At 49.4% G+C, this 16,637-nt stretch overlaps 1 protein-coding gene across 1 annotated transcript in view; it reads left to right on the forward strand.

The window, feature by feature from the left end:
• The window catches only part of kmt2d (lysine (K)-specific methyltransferase 2D), a 37,916-nt gene that overhangs the window by 8,794 nt on the left and 12,485 nt on the right, over positions 1-16,637 (forward strand). Inside the window, 33 exon segments of the mRNA XM_031565740.2 lie at positions 261-375; positions 718-899; positions 1,811-1,968; positions 2,135-2,539; positions 2,714-3,606; positions 3,733-3,843; positions 4,078-4,209; positions 4,306-4,410; positions 4,715-4,896; positions 5,520-5,684; positions 5,903-6,012; positions 6,132-6,173; positions 6,538-6,726; positions 7,054-7,224; positions 7,320-7,442; positions 7,550-7,680; positions 7,851-7,986; positions 8,074-8,163; positions 8,265-8,336; positions 8,440-8,583; positions 8,729-8,813; positions 8,912-9,153; positions 9,310-9,383; positions 9,487-9,537; positions 9,679-11,376; positions 11,461-11,619; positions 11,905-12,035; positions 13,708-14,084; positions 14,086-15,543; positions 15,647-15,770; positions 15,859-15,946; positions 16,041-16,107; positions 16,313-16,545. Of these exon segments, the coding sequence (XP_031421600.2) occupies positions 261-375; positions 718-899; positions 1,811-1,968; positions 2,135-2,539; positions 2,714-3,606; positions 3,733-3,843; positions 4,078-4,209; positions 4,306-4,410; positions 4,715-4,896; positions 5,520-5,684; positions 5,903-6,012; positions 6,132-6,173; positions 6,538-6,726; positions 7,054-7,224; positions 7,320-7,442; positions 7,550-7,680; positions 7,851-7,986; positions 8,074-8,163; positions 8,265-8,336; positions 8,440-8,583; positions 8,729-8,813; positions 8,912-9,153; positions 9,310-9,383; positions 9,487-9,537; positions 9,679-11,376; positions 11,461-11,619; positions 11,905-12,035; positions 13,708-14,084; positions 14,086-15,543; positions 15,647-15,770; positions 15,859-15,946; positions 16,041-16,107; positions 16,313-16,545 (8,443 nt within the window).

The following is a 16,637-nucleotide window of genomic DNA, read 5'->3' on the forward strand; positions in this document are numbered from 1 at the left end:
ACAGATTTACCACTGTAAATCTGACAATAAATCCATTATTTCTTTTTGATTGGCAATTACTGGCACCTCAGTAAATGCCTTTAGGACAATAAGTGGTGCACATATTTGTATTTGTAGGTTTTTCATAATTTAACATAGAAAACAATTACAACCTGATATACCTAGTTTGTAAAGATAAATAAAAATGTCGGGATTTAAATCCCTTGCAAATCAACGCATTTGCGCCCTATACATAACTATAATGTGCATCTATTCATCAGACAACCAGGGGAGGACTCCAAGATGCTAGTGTGTGATGCGTGCGACAAGGGCTACCACACGTTCTGTCTGCAGCCAGCCATGGACTCGGTGCCGCCTGACTCCTGGAAATGCCGGGTAAGTGTGCAGCATGCTGGTGTTCATATTTGGAGTGTTTGCTATTGTATAGGACCCATTTCCAGCACTACGCTTGTTTTTTTTTAAAAGCGATATTATCAGGCTAAATTGTTACCATTTTCTTTGGTTTTATATTGGTTATGTAAAAGGCTATGTAGACAATCTGCTTATCTCCTATTGGCTTGATGATTGATCTCTCTCTCTCTCCTCTCTCTCTCTCCTCTCTCTCTCTCTCCTCTCCTCTCCTCTCCTCTCCTCTCCTCTCCTCTCCTCTCCTCTCTCTCTCTCTCTCTCTCTCTCTCTCTCTCTCTCTCTCTCTCTCTCTGTCTCTCTCATATGTAGCGGTGTCGTATGTGCAGTGACTGCGGGGCGAGTGGGCCCAGTCTTCCAGGCGAGGCCCAGTGGTTTGAGAACTACGCCGTGTGTGAGGCGTGCCAGCAACGGCGCCTCACGGTCTGTGGCGTGTGCAGTAAGAGCAGCGAACCCCCCTCCAACCTGCCACACAGATGCAGCACCTGCCACAGGTCTGTACCCCCCCCCCAACCCCAACCCCAACCCCTCCACCATGCAGGGCAGTTGAAAAAAGAAGTCATGTGATTTCATGTGAAGCACGTGTTTTCTTTGCTTTTAAGCACTTTGAGCTGCACTGTTTTGTATGAAAGGTGCTATACAAATAAAGTGTATTATTATTATTATTATTATGTTTCTTTACGTAACAGTAGCGTGCTAACTCAAAAGGTCCTGGCTTGTAAGCTTGACCTCAAAGGGAAACTTTGGGATTTTACGGAACTTTAACTTTTTGGGTCCAAACTTTTACTGAGGATAATTAACGATGGAAATCGGTCCAGCGTTGAGTTAGAATGGTGTGACTGGCAACTGTGAAACGGCTATACAATGTAATCCCATTAAAGAAACTATAATGTAAATTGTACAGAACTGTAAAGAAACTGTAGAAAATGACTTTCTACAGAAAAAGAAACTTAAACTACATAAACTGTAGGAACTTTTTCCTTACAGTTATTGAGGTAAACAGACACAGGTCTATCTCTGTAGGGGTCCTGTCCATGTAGTCAGACACTTATAATTACATTATGAGCCTGTCAGTGGCGGGAAAAAATGGTATACTTTGATATCGATGCATGCCCCATGGGATTGCCTTGTAAAATCCCAAAGTTTCTCTTTAAGCTATACCTTACATAATTGCAAAAGAATACGTTGTCTAGGACTCTGATTTAGGACAGTGTTGAAATCAGGAAATTTGCCATAAAACCCTGTTCAATCTATTGGCTCTAATTTTACAAGGTGAATAATGACCATACAGGCTATTGCCCCTTAAGGTGATTTTTGGGAGCTTGTATGCTATGTATTTTCTCCTGAGTTTGTGATTTCTGAATGCCTATCTTTGACACAAGTCTGTCTTGGTTGAACTCTGCAGATGGGTACACACAGAGTGTGCTGTGGTCGGCTCTTTAGAGGAGAAAACGATGTGTGTGCTGTGTCGAGAGGCCACACCTGAGGCCCCGGCAGAAGCTCCAGGGGCACAGGAGGAGGAGGAGAAGGAGAAGACGGGGGAAGAGGTACCCATGGAGCTGGGTGAGTGCTGCTTTTGGGTCTAATGTGTCTGTGTTTTTATGCACGCTTGTAAAGGTTCAAAAAGCACTAGTCAGAATTTGCAAGGTGGTGCAGTTTGTATAAATTCATTTGTGGATCATCTCCGAGAGATATTGAGCTGTTGTGGATCTCTTGTCTTTCTCTGCAGGCACAGATGCTGAGGTGGTGGGAACTACAGCATTGAAGGAAATGGTCGTGGAAGAGCGACCTCAGACTGAAGCCACTGAGGTCCCTGGGGAGTGTGCCGTGGACACAGAGGTCCCCGGTGAGCGTGCCGTGGACACCGAGGTCCCAGAACATCCAGAGATGGAAAGGGAAGTTCCCGCAGAGCCCTGTGAGGAGGGAGAGACGCCCACCGAGCCTCTCGTGGAGAGTGCGGTCCCAGCCGAAACAGCCTTGGAGAGTGAGGTGCTCCAGGCGGAGGCTGTGGGAGGTGAAGCCCCCCCAGAGTCCCCTGCTGAGAAAGAAGCCACTGCTGACCCCCCCCTGGAAATTGAGGCTCCGGCCGAAATGACCCCGGCCGAAGAGCTGCCGCTCACATCTGAAGCTCCAGGTAAAGTAGCCCATCACAATCTCTGAGAGAAACTGCTGCTAAAATGAGATTTTGTGGTACATTATTAAAAGATGACCATAGTTTTTGTATTGCCCATTATTCGTTTTAAAAGACTGACATGTGTTCTTGCAGAAGGTGAAGTGCGTTGTTAAACTGTCATGCTTTTGTCAACAGAAGGAAGTGGAAGCGTTGAACAGGAAGCCAGTTGCCTAACTGCTGCCAGCAGTGAGGAGAAGAGTAGTCGGGAGGCTGAGAGCCAGCTCATCCGGGGCAGCCCAGAGAGCCATGTGGCAGACAGCACTGCTGGAGCCCAGAGCGGCGCGGCGGAGGAGGGAGCACCGGTGGGGCACGCAGAGGAGGAGCCAGAGGAGCCAGAGGAGGAGGAGGCGATGTCTCCTGTGCGAGATGGCGACGGCGAGCTGGCAAAGGAGGAAACATCTGAAGAAGAGACTGTTGCTGAAGCTTCCAGGAAGTCTCCTCCCCGACCACCAACCCCTCCTACAGACAGCCAAGAGGCTGAGCCTGTTGCCATGGACACGGAAGAGGCAGGCCCCGCGGAGGACTTGCAAGAAGGTGCGACAGCATCTGCTGCAGAACAGGCTGAGCCGACTCCTTCCCTGGACATGGAGGACAGGCCTGCCCAGTCGGAGGACGAAGAGGCTCTGGACGAGGATGAGGAGGCCCTGGCGGAGTCGCCTGCGAAGGAGGAGGACTGCCATGCGGCGGGCGAGGAGGAGGAGGAGGACGACGACGATGATGAAGAGGTGGTGCGGGTGAAGAGGAAGCGGCGGGTGGACCCCCTTGAGGGGGGCTGCAAGCCGGAGCTGCTCCTGGACGAGGCGTCCAACATGAGCCACGGCGACGAGAGCAGCAGCGGCTTCCTGGGCTCCCCGTCCGAGCATGACCCGCACGCGACCTCCGCCGACCTCAGCCTGGTGCCGGTTGGCCGCTCGCGGTCCGACTCGCTGCTCACGGAGACGGACGACTCCCTGCCGTTTGACCCGCTCAAGCCGGATGGGGAGAAGGTGAGGCGCCGCGGCTCCCCAGGACGCTCCCGCATCAGACAGGTAAGGAAGCAGTTCAGCCCACTGGGGGCATCTCGGGGGGGGGGGGGGGGGGGTGGCAGTTTGCATAGTGCCTACGTGGTAGTAGCTTTGGCTCTGTGGTTACAGTGGTCGGTGGTGCTTTCACAGGGGCGGAGCAACGCTTTCCCAGGGAAGAGGCGTCCTCGTGGGGGTGGCAGTGGAAGAGGCCGTGGCCGCTCTCGCCTGAAAGCCATGGCTTCCTGCATCGATGCCTTCCTGGTACGTTAACCCGGCACACCTGTCATTTCTCTCTTGTTGCTGTTGATGGCAGTTTCAGTTCATCCGTTTGTGGGACTTTCTCCAGACGTTACACCTGTTCATGGAGAGATCTGGTTACTAAGTGCAGTTAGTGGGGATTTCTGGTCAGCTGCCTGCTACTATTAAGGGGGCTGGTGGTGGTTCTTCTGATTTCATTACACTCTTTGTGACATCTCTGTCTGCGTTCTGAACCAGGTCTCTCCTTCTCTACAGCTGAGTATGACCACAGAGCCGGGAGTGAGCAAGGAAGAGGAGGAGGAGGAAGATGACACGATGCAAAACACAGTGGTGCTCTTTTCAAACACTGATAAATTTGTCCTGCTGCAGGTAAGTAACTCTACTCTCATTGTCTCATGTCATTGGACCCTATACCATTGGATCAGGAGGGTTAATAGTTGAATGGCCTTCTCTCTCTCTCTGTAGGACATGTGTGTGGTGTGCGGCAGCTTTGGCAAGGGCACGGAGGGCCAACTGCTGGCCTGTGCTCAGTGTGCCCAGTGTTACCATCCATACTGCGTCAACAGCAAGGTAAGCCTCCCGTCACTGCAACTTAATGCCCTCTACCTCAGGGAAATAAAATGCATACATTTACAGATATTATTGATTTACGTTTTACCTATTGTATTTGTTTATGCGTTTATTTGAAAAGGGACAGTGTACATTGATAAACATTTCCCAAGAAAACTGTGTAAATGCACCGGAGTTAGCTAGGTTAGCTATTTTTCATCCGTTGTCCCTTGGCAGGGCATGACAAGAGAGATACGGAAATGAAAGAAAGAAATAATAATGAGCAAATTCTAAATGATATTTGGTTTCTGCCGTCTGTGTACAGATCACTAAAATGATGTTGCGGAAGGGCTGGCGCTGTCTGGAGTGCATCGTGTGTGAGGTGTGTGGCAAGGCCTCGGACCCCTCACGCCTGCTGCTGTGCGATGACTGTGATGTCAGTTACCACACCTACTGCTTGGACCCGCCCCTGACGACTGTCCCGAAAGGGGGCTGGAAGTGCAAATGGTACAGGACCCCCCCATCACGGAACTAGAAATTCATATATTTTTTTTTAAGGCTGAACGATTAATTGCATTTGCGATTTAATCGCGATATGATAGAACGCGATTTTCTAACCGCAAAGTTCGCGATTAAAAAACGCGGTCTAAATTATTATTTATTTTTAATTTTTTTAAAGATGGTACATTTTGCACATAATGTTTAAAAAGTGCATGCCGTGTGTTTATTCTTACAATGACTTTGCATTTAAGTAATATAAACAACGTGGCAGTTCTAAATCAGTAGTAATCAGTTGGTGATGCCAAACTGAAAATATAATGGTGGTAGTATGGGCAATAAAAAGGCACTTCTCTTACTTGCTTGGGACTGGGTGTTATAGCAGCTTATTTATAATTCATGCATGAATAAAATTCTCGACTTCTCACTTCTGCAGCTGTTTGCAGTTTGAGCTTCTAAATTCAGCCTGTGCCAGCTACCAAAAACAGACGTGTCAATAATGATCCAGGTCTCTCATTATACCGCATGAGCGCATTCTACTGTCTGAGGACCTGTGAGCCGTAGCTGTCGATAGGGCTTTATGTCTCCTGGCGTCACTCCTCTCTGACTGCTCTGCTCTGGTGCCCGTGCAGGTGTGTGTGCTGCATGCAGTGTGGTGCCAGCTCCCCGGGGTTCCACTGCGAGTGGCAGAACAACTACACCCACTGTGGCCCCTGTGCCAGCCTGGTCACCTGCCCCGTGTGCCGAGAGAGCTTCAAGGAGGAGGAGCTACTGCTTCAGTGCCAGCACTGTGACAGGTGAACACACACACACACACACACACACACACACACACACACACGGGTTATATTTAAAAAAAAAAGGAAATGTTAATTAGTTATGCGCATGTTTTAAGTTTTTTTTTTTTTTTTTTTTTCTCGTAACTTTCTGTATGATTTGAGAATGCATTCTATTTGTCTGCTTATTTGGTTGTTATGAGTTGAGTGGTTCATCTCCTGACTCTTGGTCCCCACAGATGGGTGCACGCTGTGTGTGAAAGTCTCTACACTGAGGATGAGGTAGAGCAGGCTTCTGATGAAGGGTTTGCCTGCACTGCCTGCATTCCCTATGTGCCCAAGCCTGTGGGTGAGTTACCGCCTCTCAGTTCCACACTCTCATGTTCGCGCAGGTGATAAAAAAAATAAAAGAACAAGCTGGCCGTTGTTTTTTTTGCCTTGCTAATGTATCCTCTTTTCCTCCGCCAGTGGTTTCCCCCATGATGTCGGCTTTTAAGATCAAAGAGCCGGGTGAGTATTTCCCAACTCCTGGTTTGTTGTGCCATGCCTAGTTGTTAATGTCGTTTCATGAGGGTTTGTACTGAAAAGGTGCTCATGTTTTTCATGTTCTGCTTTTGGTTCAGGAATGCAGGTAGCGTAGCTATGTCAGTTATCGGACAGTGTCAAACATCGGCCATTCTGTTAAACAATCAAAATGCTAAGTTTAATAATGGATACAAAAATCGATATGCTCAGTTTAATAATGGGTTAACATGACAACGCGAACGTTTGCCGATAACACCACGCCGTCCGATAATTAACACCGTTACGATACATGGTTTGTGAAATCTGCCTTCTTCTTAATGTAGCGCTGACCTAGTGTGTCCTCCCACAGAGCCGCAGTTCTACCGTCTGGAAGGTGTGTGGCTGACCGAGTCGGGCATGTCCCTGCTCCGCAGCCTCTCCATGTCCCCCCTGCACAAGCGGCGCCAGCGGCGCTCTCGCCTGGGCACCCTGTGTGGCGAGGTGGGCCAGGACGGCCTTGAGCTGAAGGAGGTGGACGGAGACGGAGACGAGGGAAAAGGTCAGAGTTCATCTTTCTACACGCACCTCCAGACCCTTGGACTCTACTGTTGATGCATGTCAGAACCAGAATCAGAATTGTTTATGCCTACCAGGAATTTGCTTTGGCATATTGGTGCAGACAAATAAACATAAAACATAATAAGTACTACAGAACAGAAGAAAAACAATATATAAAATATCTAAAAATTATAAAAAAATAAAAAGTATTTACAGAATACGAAATATGAAAAGGAGTAGCTGTGCAGTCTATGCAGGAATGGTCTATGCTGTGCGTCCACAGATGTGCCCATGCTGGTTCATTTGATACCTAATCTTTCTTTCAAAGGCTGCGCTGAGCCAATGGAGTGCTTTCCAAAGCTGGAGCCCCCTGGGAGTCCCGACCGGGAGGGAGGAGCAGAAGGAGGTGCTGACGGTATGGCTGACCCCGAGGGGCTCAAGGGAGGAGCAGAGGAGATGGACGATGGGAAAAAGAGAAAGAGAAAACCATACAGGCCAGGTAGGACCATTTCAAACATCTTTCTTCGTTCAACTGCGTTATGAATCGGTGCAAATCTTATGTGCGGTTGCTGATTTAACTGGTGTGTCTGCTAGGGATTGGTGGGTTCATGGTGCGACAGAGGAAGTGTCACACGCGGATGAGGAAGGGCCAGATCGCAGCTCTCTCGTGCTCTCTGGAAGCAGCAGCAGACGGGCAAGAGACTAAACTGGAGGACGGTACGTGGGGAAAGGCTCCAGTTATTTTATGAAAATGTCCAAACTCAAGGGAATCAACACACACACACAGTGTCTTATGATTATTTTGCTTCCCTGCAACCCATCAGGAGCACATCCAGACACTCCCATGGATGGACCCCCGGAGGTGAAGACAGGCGAGGGCGAAGGTGAGCAAGCCAAAAAGCGACGGGGGCGGAAGAAAAGCAAGCTGGAAGATATGTTTCCCGCCTACCTGCAGGTACTTATGACTTCTGCCTGATATCCATACACATCACGTTCCCAGTTCGACTAGCAGAACTTCCACCATGATGCAACATGTATTCAAAAACCCCTGATCAGTTGTTATCAGGACTGATGATGCCTGTGCTCACAGAATTAACCCCAATATTGTGCATTTCCCCCATGCAGGAGGCTTTCTTTGGCAAGACATTGTTAGATCAGAGTAAGAAAGCTCTCCTGGTTCCACCAGGCCAGAGAAATCCTCAGGGCCTACTGCGACATCCTCTGTCTGGGAAAGGGTCTCGACCCCTGCCCCTAGAACCAGGTAAACACATTCACCTTAACTGAGACAAAATCCCCCAGTCTGAAGGAGTTATGAGTGTCATTTATTCCTATCTGTGTTTATTTGTAGGAACAGACGCGAAGGACAGGATGATGGGTGCCGCTCTCCAGCTAAAGCAAGAAAGAGGTGCAGGACCAACATGTCAAGGAGCTGGGATGGGTAGGTCAAACTCAGAGACCACCTGTCTGCTGTTTTAAACATTCATGAGCCATCTGTGACAGTAGGTGCATTTTGTACTAACTCATTTTTTCATATTTCAGAGATGACCGGGCAGGCTTCCTCTCTCAGAGATCAGACCTCAGCTGAAGCACAGGACAAGGGGAGGAGTGAAGGTAGCGCTTTCCTACTGTGGAACATATAGTAATCTCTTGGATTGTATCTCTTGAATTAAACATGTACTGACTGCACCACTTGTCTGGGTTTGGTCTTCCGCAGGTCTTCCGCAGGGAGTGGAGAGTCAGGACTCGGAGCAATTTTTCCGGAAGGTCTTGGGAGATTCGGAGGGGGGCCCTCTTGGTGGAGTGAAGCCTATCCTGGAGGGAGAGCGTGGCGGCCTCCCTCAGAGAGGCCTTCTGCCAGGTAGGGCTGAATGCCAGACTTCCCCTGAAGTGATGCCTTCGTTCGTAGTCATTCCAACAGTCATTAGCAGTCTGATATGGCACAAGTAGTGGTTTCAGCGTTTTATTTCCTGTAATTTTGTAATTTACAATGATTGTTCATGCAGGCACATCCTTGTCTGGATCTCTGCCCTCAGCTGCTGTAATGGACTCCTTTCCTGGGCTGTCCCAGTCCCCCTTCTTGGACATGCGGTGGGTTGCATTTGGAACAATAACACTTAAAATACTTAAAAAAAAAAAATACCCGTCAGAACAGCAGATCTGAATGTCACTGCTTGATTTTTGTGTAGGGATCGAGGGGGGCTGTTCAGCCCCGACCAGGGTGAGGAAAGTCCGTGGGCCACGCCAACCTCCACCCCCGCCACTCCATCAACGCCCACGACTCCCACTGAAACGGAGGGGGACGGCCTGTCGTACAACCAGCGCAGCCTGCAGCGGTGGGAGAAGGACGAGGAGCTGAACGAGCTGTCAACCATCTCCCCAGTACTTTACGCCAACATCAACTTCCCCACCCTCAGGCAGGACTACCCAGGTCTGTCAGACTGTGCCAATGTTAATCCTCTGTGCCTTTTTTTAGATGTATAGTTCCAGGTTTTTTTAAAGAAGAGGTTGAAGCCAGGTCGGATCACTGCAGTTGGAAGAGTTCAGGTTTCAGAATCAACATGCCCTCTTTTGCATTTCTCCGCAGATTGGTCCAGTCGCTGCAAACAAATAATGAAGATCTGGAGAAAAGTATCGGCTGCGGACAAGGGTCCTTTTTTGGTGTGTTAACTATGTTATTCTGACAATTTATAATATAAGTGTAATGATGTTAAATAATTGTCAAATGCTCACAAAATCTACGCCTCTTTGTCTTTTCCGATAGAAAATGGCCAAAGACAACCGAGCTGCTCAGCGCATTAATAAAGCACAGAAGGTAAGGACGTGAAACGGAAATGCTGAACTAAAACTGAAAACGCTGCGTTGTTTCTGCTAGAAAAAGTATTCTAGAAGTATATCCCGTGCTTCGGAGTTCATTCAATACGCAACACTGCTTTATTTTTTCCCCCCTTTAAAGCAGGCAGAGAGTCAGGTGTGCAGGACCATTAAGACAGAAGGGGGGGTTCGAGTTAAAGGGGAACGACCAAGCCTACACCTTCAGATCCCTCCGCCATCTGGTTCAGCCTCCACTTCTCAGCCCAGTTCTGCTGAGAGCCCGTTTCCCTTCGGCCCGGACTCGGCCTCATCCTCCACCTTCTTTCCCGACGGTCCCTTGAAGACCCCAGGTTCGGCTGCAGATGCCCGGATAGATCCCTTTTCCAAGCTGCCTCCTCAATCCCCTCATCCACACTCTCACCCCTCCACCCAGCCCTTCTCACAGGCTTCCGCCAGCCCTCTGCAGGCGTCTTCCTCAGGTTACCCTCACTCTGGCTCCCAGGGGCCTCCTCCTCAGGGACGGCCAACTAGCCTTGGCCCTCTCGACATGCAGCCAGGAATTCCTGGCAACCAGCGGAGGGCTCAGCAGGTTGACCCATTCTTTAGACCCCAGCAGCAAGGCCACATGCCTCAGTCTCAGCCCCAACCAGCCTCTCAGGAACCCTTATGCCCACCTGAAAGTCCCCGAGCCCGGGCGACTGGGCTGGGGGACTCCCCCCTCTTCTCCCCTCCTCACAACACCCACTATGTAGACCCGTTCCGCAATCAGCAGGCAGTGGTTCGTCAGGAATACGGCTCATCCCCCTCGTCTTCATCAGTGCCCTCCTCACCAGCCGGGGTCGGTCAGTATAGGGCCGACATGAGCGGCCCTTCTCCACGCTCCTCTTCCACTGGGCGCCAAGATATTGGCACTGGCTCCCCTGCTGGAATGCTGGACTCAGGAGACGGACTGTTCAAGGCTCCATTGACCCCTCGGATGCACCCGGGAGACGGTGGGAGTGGTGCGTCCGGTGGGCTTCTCCCCCCTGGCGCCTCTCCCAATCACCCGTCGGAGGGCTACCGGCAGTCTCCTTCCGCCTCGTTCTCAGACCCTAACGCTCAGCCTCCCCTCACTCCCCGGCCTCAGTCTGGGGACAGCTGCTCCCCGCTGCCCCAGAGGTTACCCATGCCGCCCCAGCAGGAGTCGCACTCGAGAGTGCCCTCCAGCCCACAGTCTCAGGGCAGCTCCCAGTCTCCCCTCACTCCCGGTGCCCTGTCCAACGACGCTTTTTCAGTTCAGTCGCCCGCTACACCTCGTTTCCAGTCCCCCGACCCTTACTCGAGGCCACCCTCACGCCCCCAATCCAGAGACCCCTTTGCCACTCTGCACAAACCTCCTCGCCCCTCCTCTGCTGTCCCAGAGGGCAGTCAGACTTTCCGAGGGTCTCCTCATCCAAACCAGCAGTCACCCATGCCCCCCTGCTCTCCCTCGATGGTGGATCCCCTCTCTGGAAAGCCCCCTGGGCTGCCGTCTTTCAGCCGAAGCCCTGGCGTCGGGGCCCATCCCATGAGCCAGCAGCAGGTGCGCATTCCATTTGGGGAGTCTCACCCTCCCCAGGCCCAGCTCCAGGCCCAGCTCCAGGCCCAGCTCCAGCAGCTCCAGCATCCTCAGCCGATGGGTTCAGACTTCCACCCCAGGATGTCACTGCCACCTGGGGCCCAGGATCCCACATCTGTGCGACCACCTGATGCGTCCCAGGTCCAGGCCATGCAAATCCAACAGGACATACCGGATATGGCAGTTGGTCAGGACCCGGCCTTCATTGGCTTGAATCCCTCAGAGATGGACAAGAACAAACAGGTACACCTTCATTGTAACTGATTTTGATTTTTCTTTTAATTGCCTTTCTTTATGATCTCTAACAAGTCTATTCCCAAGAAACAGAAGCTGCGGGAGTTCTTGATCAGACAGAAGATGCAGAGAAACTCTCGTCAAGAGAAGGAGGCGGCAGCAGCAAGTGCTGCTGTCCAAGTTTGGCCGGGTGGAGACATGGCAGCATACCAACAAGACAAAAGTCAACGGCCCCCACCACCATACCCTCAGGTACATCATAATAATAATAATAATAATAATAATAATAATAATAATTCATTTGATTTGTAACGCACTCTTCATTCAGAAGAATCTCAGAGTGCCACATGCCATTCCAGAGCTGATCGTCTCATCTCAATAACTGTCTATGCACGTGTATCAGCTAACAAATGTTGCACATGTGCTTAAAAACGGTTCTGTGCTGATCAAAGCCTCTTGAGAAACATTTCTCCAGTTGTCAGGTGATGCGGCCCACATGTGTTTCTCATGTGTGTGTTTGTGTCTCGCTTGCTTTAGGACCGAGCAGCAGTGGCTGCGGCCGCTGCTCAAGCAGCAGCTGCTGGGAAGCTCCCGCTCCCTGTGGGACCCATGGATGGCCGACCAGTGCCACCTGGGACACCTGTAATGATGGACCCTAATGCTCTCAGGTATGTACATTCATTTAATATCCATCTGTACATACTGCATATTATGACCCCTCACTGACCCCTGTATATGACTCCTCACTGCCACATTGGCATGGGTGGTTGTCAGTCCAAGTCCAGTCCATGGAAACTTTAGCTGTGTAAGCATAAAATAATTGATGGAGGCATGCCTAGTTGGATCTCCTGTGTTGCAGTCAGTTGTTTCACCTTCTCATGAATATAACCACAGTGCAACTAGGGCATTTCTGAGGAATTGAAAACTGGGTCATTTTAGCATTTTGCGCATAGTTTTTTTGGATAGGGTTGGTCGTGGCTTAGACATTTTTGGTCAGACTGGGACATCCTATTTTGTATTGTAAGCTTGGATCAGAGACATGGTTACAGACTAAACATCATAAATGTCATAAATTGTCCTATAACGGTATCATATATCAATCATATATCATAAATCTTTCTCTAACGGTAAATGTCAGTTGAATTGGGCAGCTCTTGGTTACACAAAAATGTTGAACATCATTTTAACTAAAGTAGTTAGACAGGGAGGACAATTCTTTCTTCTTATTTAGATTAGTGTAACTACCGTTTTGATCAGAATGATGGCGTAGTCAAGTGGACACCACCGACACAGTGACACACCGACAGGAAGCGGTCAGTGTGGCGAATGTAATGCTGAGGGCTGTGTCAGGAAATGAGTCTTTGTACACTGTGTTGTGTCCTAATTACTTGACTGATGCAGACTATGCATAACACAGACTGTCATCAGAGGTGTGCCAGTTGCTCTGTGTTTTTATAGCCTGGAGCATTGACCCTGTAGGCTATCCGTATTCCTTGTTTTTTTTTTGTTTTTTTTTCACACACACTTTTGCAATCTTTCAGAATAGCAACCACATATTCCCATAGTATAGTTAGCTTGTGTCTCGTTCCACTCCCTGTTGTCCATCCCTCTGATGGGTTCTAGGTTTGCATTTCTTTGACACTTGCTGACATGCATTGCATAAGATAGATAGATAGATAGATAGATAGATAGATGGATACTTTATTAATCCCGAGGGAAATTTTAGTCATCCAGTAGCTTATACACATATACACTTATACACCTCACCGACATACATACATACATACATAAATCACATATACATACCCATACTGACTGCCCTGTTGCAGTCGATTCGTAAGTGTATCCATAGGATATAAAGATATCTACACAGTGCCTATGAAAAGCAAAGTGTAAACAAGGACAAACAAACTTAGAAAAAGCTAAAAAGACTCGAGACAACGGAGCTACGTGGAAAGGCTGCCACTCACGTCGGCGCCGGCTGCTTCAGAAGGTCTGTCTGCACTGCTCTGGTTCACCTCGTCATTGTTTGGTGTAATCCTGACATTCCCGTAGTCATGAATGGAGCATTGCCTTGTTCTGGTCTGCAGAAAGGGGCATTATCCCACCCCTTGCAATCTGGATTCCTTGTTTGTTGTGAAGGCTCTTACTGTCATACACCCTCGCTGACTACATCAAATATAAATTCGTATACACTGACCAATGGTACAGAGTCAACGATCGATCGTACAATTTCAAGAATCGATATAGACTCACTTAATTGTGTGTCTCACAATTAATTCATAATACAAAGTGTCTCTCTAATGTGTACAATGTTTTGAATTTTATCTTCTAATATAGACAACAGGGACCTGGAAATCCACAGGGAGTGTTCCCTCGTCATCCATTCCCACCTCATTGGCAAGGTCAGGCCGCAGGCGCCCGGAGGTTCCCTCAGCCGTCTGGGATGGAAGCGTTAGGAGCCAGACATCAGCTAGGTGCCCCGGTCAACAATCCACTGGCCATACAAGGGATGCAAGGGAGTATGGCCAACCCCATGGGAATGGTCCCCGGAGCCGGGGGCGAGCCCATGCAGACTTGTGTTTCTGGCCCACCACCTCAATTTATAGAGCTGAGGCATAATGCCCAAAGAATGCCACTCGGACCCCAGTTCATGCCAAGGGGAGGTCAGCAACGCCCAAGGCACTTTTTACCCCATCAGGCCTATGACTCCTCAAATGGTACAGCAGTCCATGGCTCAAACACAAGCCGATGGCCTGAGAAAAGGGCTACAGCAAGGTGGTTTGGGATTACTACTGTCTCAACAGGGTGCTGACCTTCAGCAGCAGTCGCAGGTTAAATCCCAGATGCCCACTGCCAACCCCAACACTCCCAGTGCACTTCAGAATCCTCAGCAAGTTGCACCAGCGAGTGGCGTAGGAGCACAGCCAACTGCCCCAGTGGACAGCGTCGATCTTCCGGAGGCAGTCCTGGAGGATCCCTTTGCTCCGAAAGGACTAGGGGATGCCGCAGGAGTGGAGGATGAAGATGACCTGGCTACTCTGGACTTGGATCCTGACAAGGGGGATGATGACTTGGGTAATCTGGATAACCTTGAGACGGCTGATCCACATTTGGACGATTTGCTCAACAGTGATGAGTTTGACTTGCTGGCCTACACCGACCCGGAGCTTGATCAGGGTGACCCAAAGGATGTCTTTTCTGATCAGTTGCGCTTGGTGGAAGCAGAAGGGGAAGGACCAACATCTGCGACAGCTGACATCAAGGTGGAAGAAAAACCAAAGGCTGGTTTGGCTGGGCCAGATACAGCTTTGTCAACCTCTGAAAATGTCCGGACTCCCAAAGCTGAGAGCTCTACCTCCTCTAATAGTTCACAACCCCGTTCATCAGTTGAGGTCCCTGATGCTTCAAGACTTGCAAACATAAAGCTAGAAGACAAAGGCTTTACTGCTGAAAGTTTGTCTGAGTTTAAGGAACAGCAAAATCCTGCTGTTGTAAAAGATGAGATGGGTGAAGCTGTCTCGATGTTGCTGGGAGGATCAGGTTCAACAACTAAACAAGCGGGTGGAGAGAACCAAACGGCTTCACTCAGCACAGTTCGTTTGGGAGGGATGCCCTTTCCGCTTTCCGGTCAGGCTGATTCAATGTCATTTCCGCCAGCAACACCACACCCAGACCTTGGTGAGGACCATCTAGGGCTTCCTGATGGAGGGGGACAGCACTCGCCAGCAGTGGATCTTGACAAAGTGGAGAGCTCCCTTGAAGCCAGTGAACTGCCCCTATTAATACAGGATCTGCTTGAGCATGAAAAGAAAGAACTCCAGAAACAACAGCAACAGCAGCAACTTAATGCCCTCCAGCAAGGAGGGATGGGGGCTGCTCTCCACCCACAACAACAGCCTCCTCACGGCCAGATATTGCTCCCCCCTCACCAACGTCCCCAGGGACTAATCGGTCAGCCAGGCATGGTGCCAAGACCACATATTATGCCACCTCAGCAGCAGCAGCACCAGCACCGATTAATGGGAACGCCGATGCCACCTCCAGCATCCCATATGGGCATGACGCCACAACAGGGCATGATCAGGGTAGGGCCAGGACTAAATCCACAACAGGCTCCACAACCTCAACAAATGGTCAAACCCAATGTGGCCAATAACTTCTTCCCAGACAAAGGTAGTTGCCTTTCCTTACTCGGTATTTTGATTTGATACAAGTTTTGTCTGGTGAAATATAACATGACACCTTTTTATGTTTTATGTTGAATGTCTTTGAGTAGATCTTGACAGATTGGTGACAGATGACATCATGGACCCCATTGCTAAAGCAAAGATGGTGGCGCTGAAAGGCATCAAGAGGGTGTTGGCTCAAGACCCCATGGGAGGTGCTCCTGGGATCAATAGGTACACGAGTCCTTTCTTACTTACTGAGGCTTACTTCAGAAGTGGTTTACACTGACTGTGATATTAATCGTGCCATCTGTTCACCCAGGCAACAAGTATCTCTCCTGGCCCAGCGGTTGGCATCAGCTACAGGCGGTGGAGACCCACAAGGGCACTTTCCAGCTGGATCATCCAAGGTATTGTGTTCCCCGTCCATTAAGTGTATTATTTTTGGGAAAGTGTGGGGGGGACAGCCTGAGTAAATTCTTCTGTGACTCATTGTTTTCTCAGGAGGGTGATGGAACTGACCAGGCTCAATCCAGACCCAATCCTCCACAGTTTGTGCAGGGCATCATAAGTATGTTAATCTTGTTAATAATTGTTAATCTAAATTGTTTGATTGTGTGTCATTTGAATGCAGAAGGAGCTGGAAATATGAAGGAGTTGTATATATGTGACTAAGAAATACAATTGGATAGTGCTGTCTTAGACTGATTTCTTTCTTTCTTTCTTTCTTTCTTTCTTTTGCTCTGACCATCCTATCTGGACTTGTCGGTGCTTAGATGATACAGAGCAGCACCAGTATGAAGAGTGGCTCTTGCACACTCAGCAACTTCTGCAGATGCAGCTGAAGTTCCTTGAGGAACAGATCGGGGCACACAGGAAATCCCGTAAAGCCTTGTGTGCCAAGCAGCGCACGGCGAAGAAGGCTGGCCGTGAGTTTGCAGAGGCCGATGCAGAGAAGCTCAAGCTCGTCACTGAAGAACAAAGCAAGATCCAGAAACAGCTTGACCAGGTTTGGAAATGCAAGTTCATGCTTTGGAGCTGTGATGATCATGGGTGTAGTAGAAAAACGGATGGCTTTAACGTGTTTATTACCAATTTCTT

This window comes from Clupea harengus, chromosome 4, assembly GCF_900700415.2.
Source record: "Clupea harengus chromosome 4, Ch_v2.0.2, whole genome shotgun sequence".
Lineage (NCBI taxonomy): Eukaryota > Metazoa > Chordata > Actinopteri > Clupeiformes > Clupeidae > Clupea > Clupea harengus.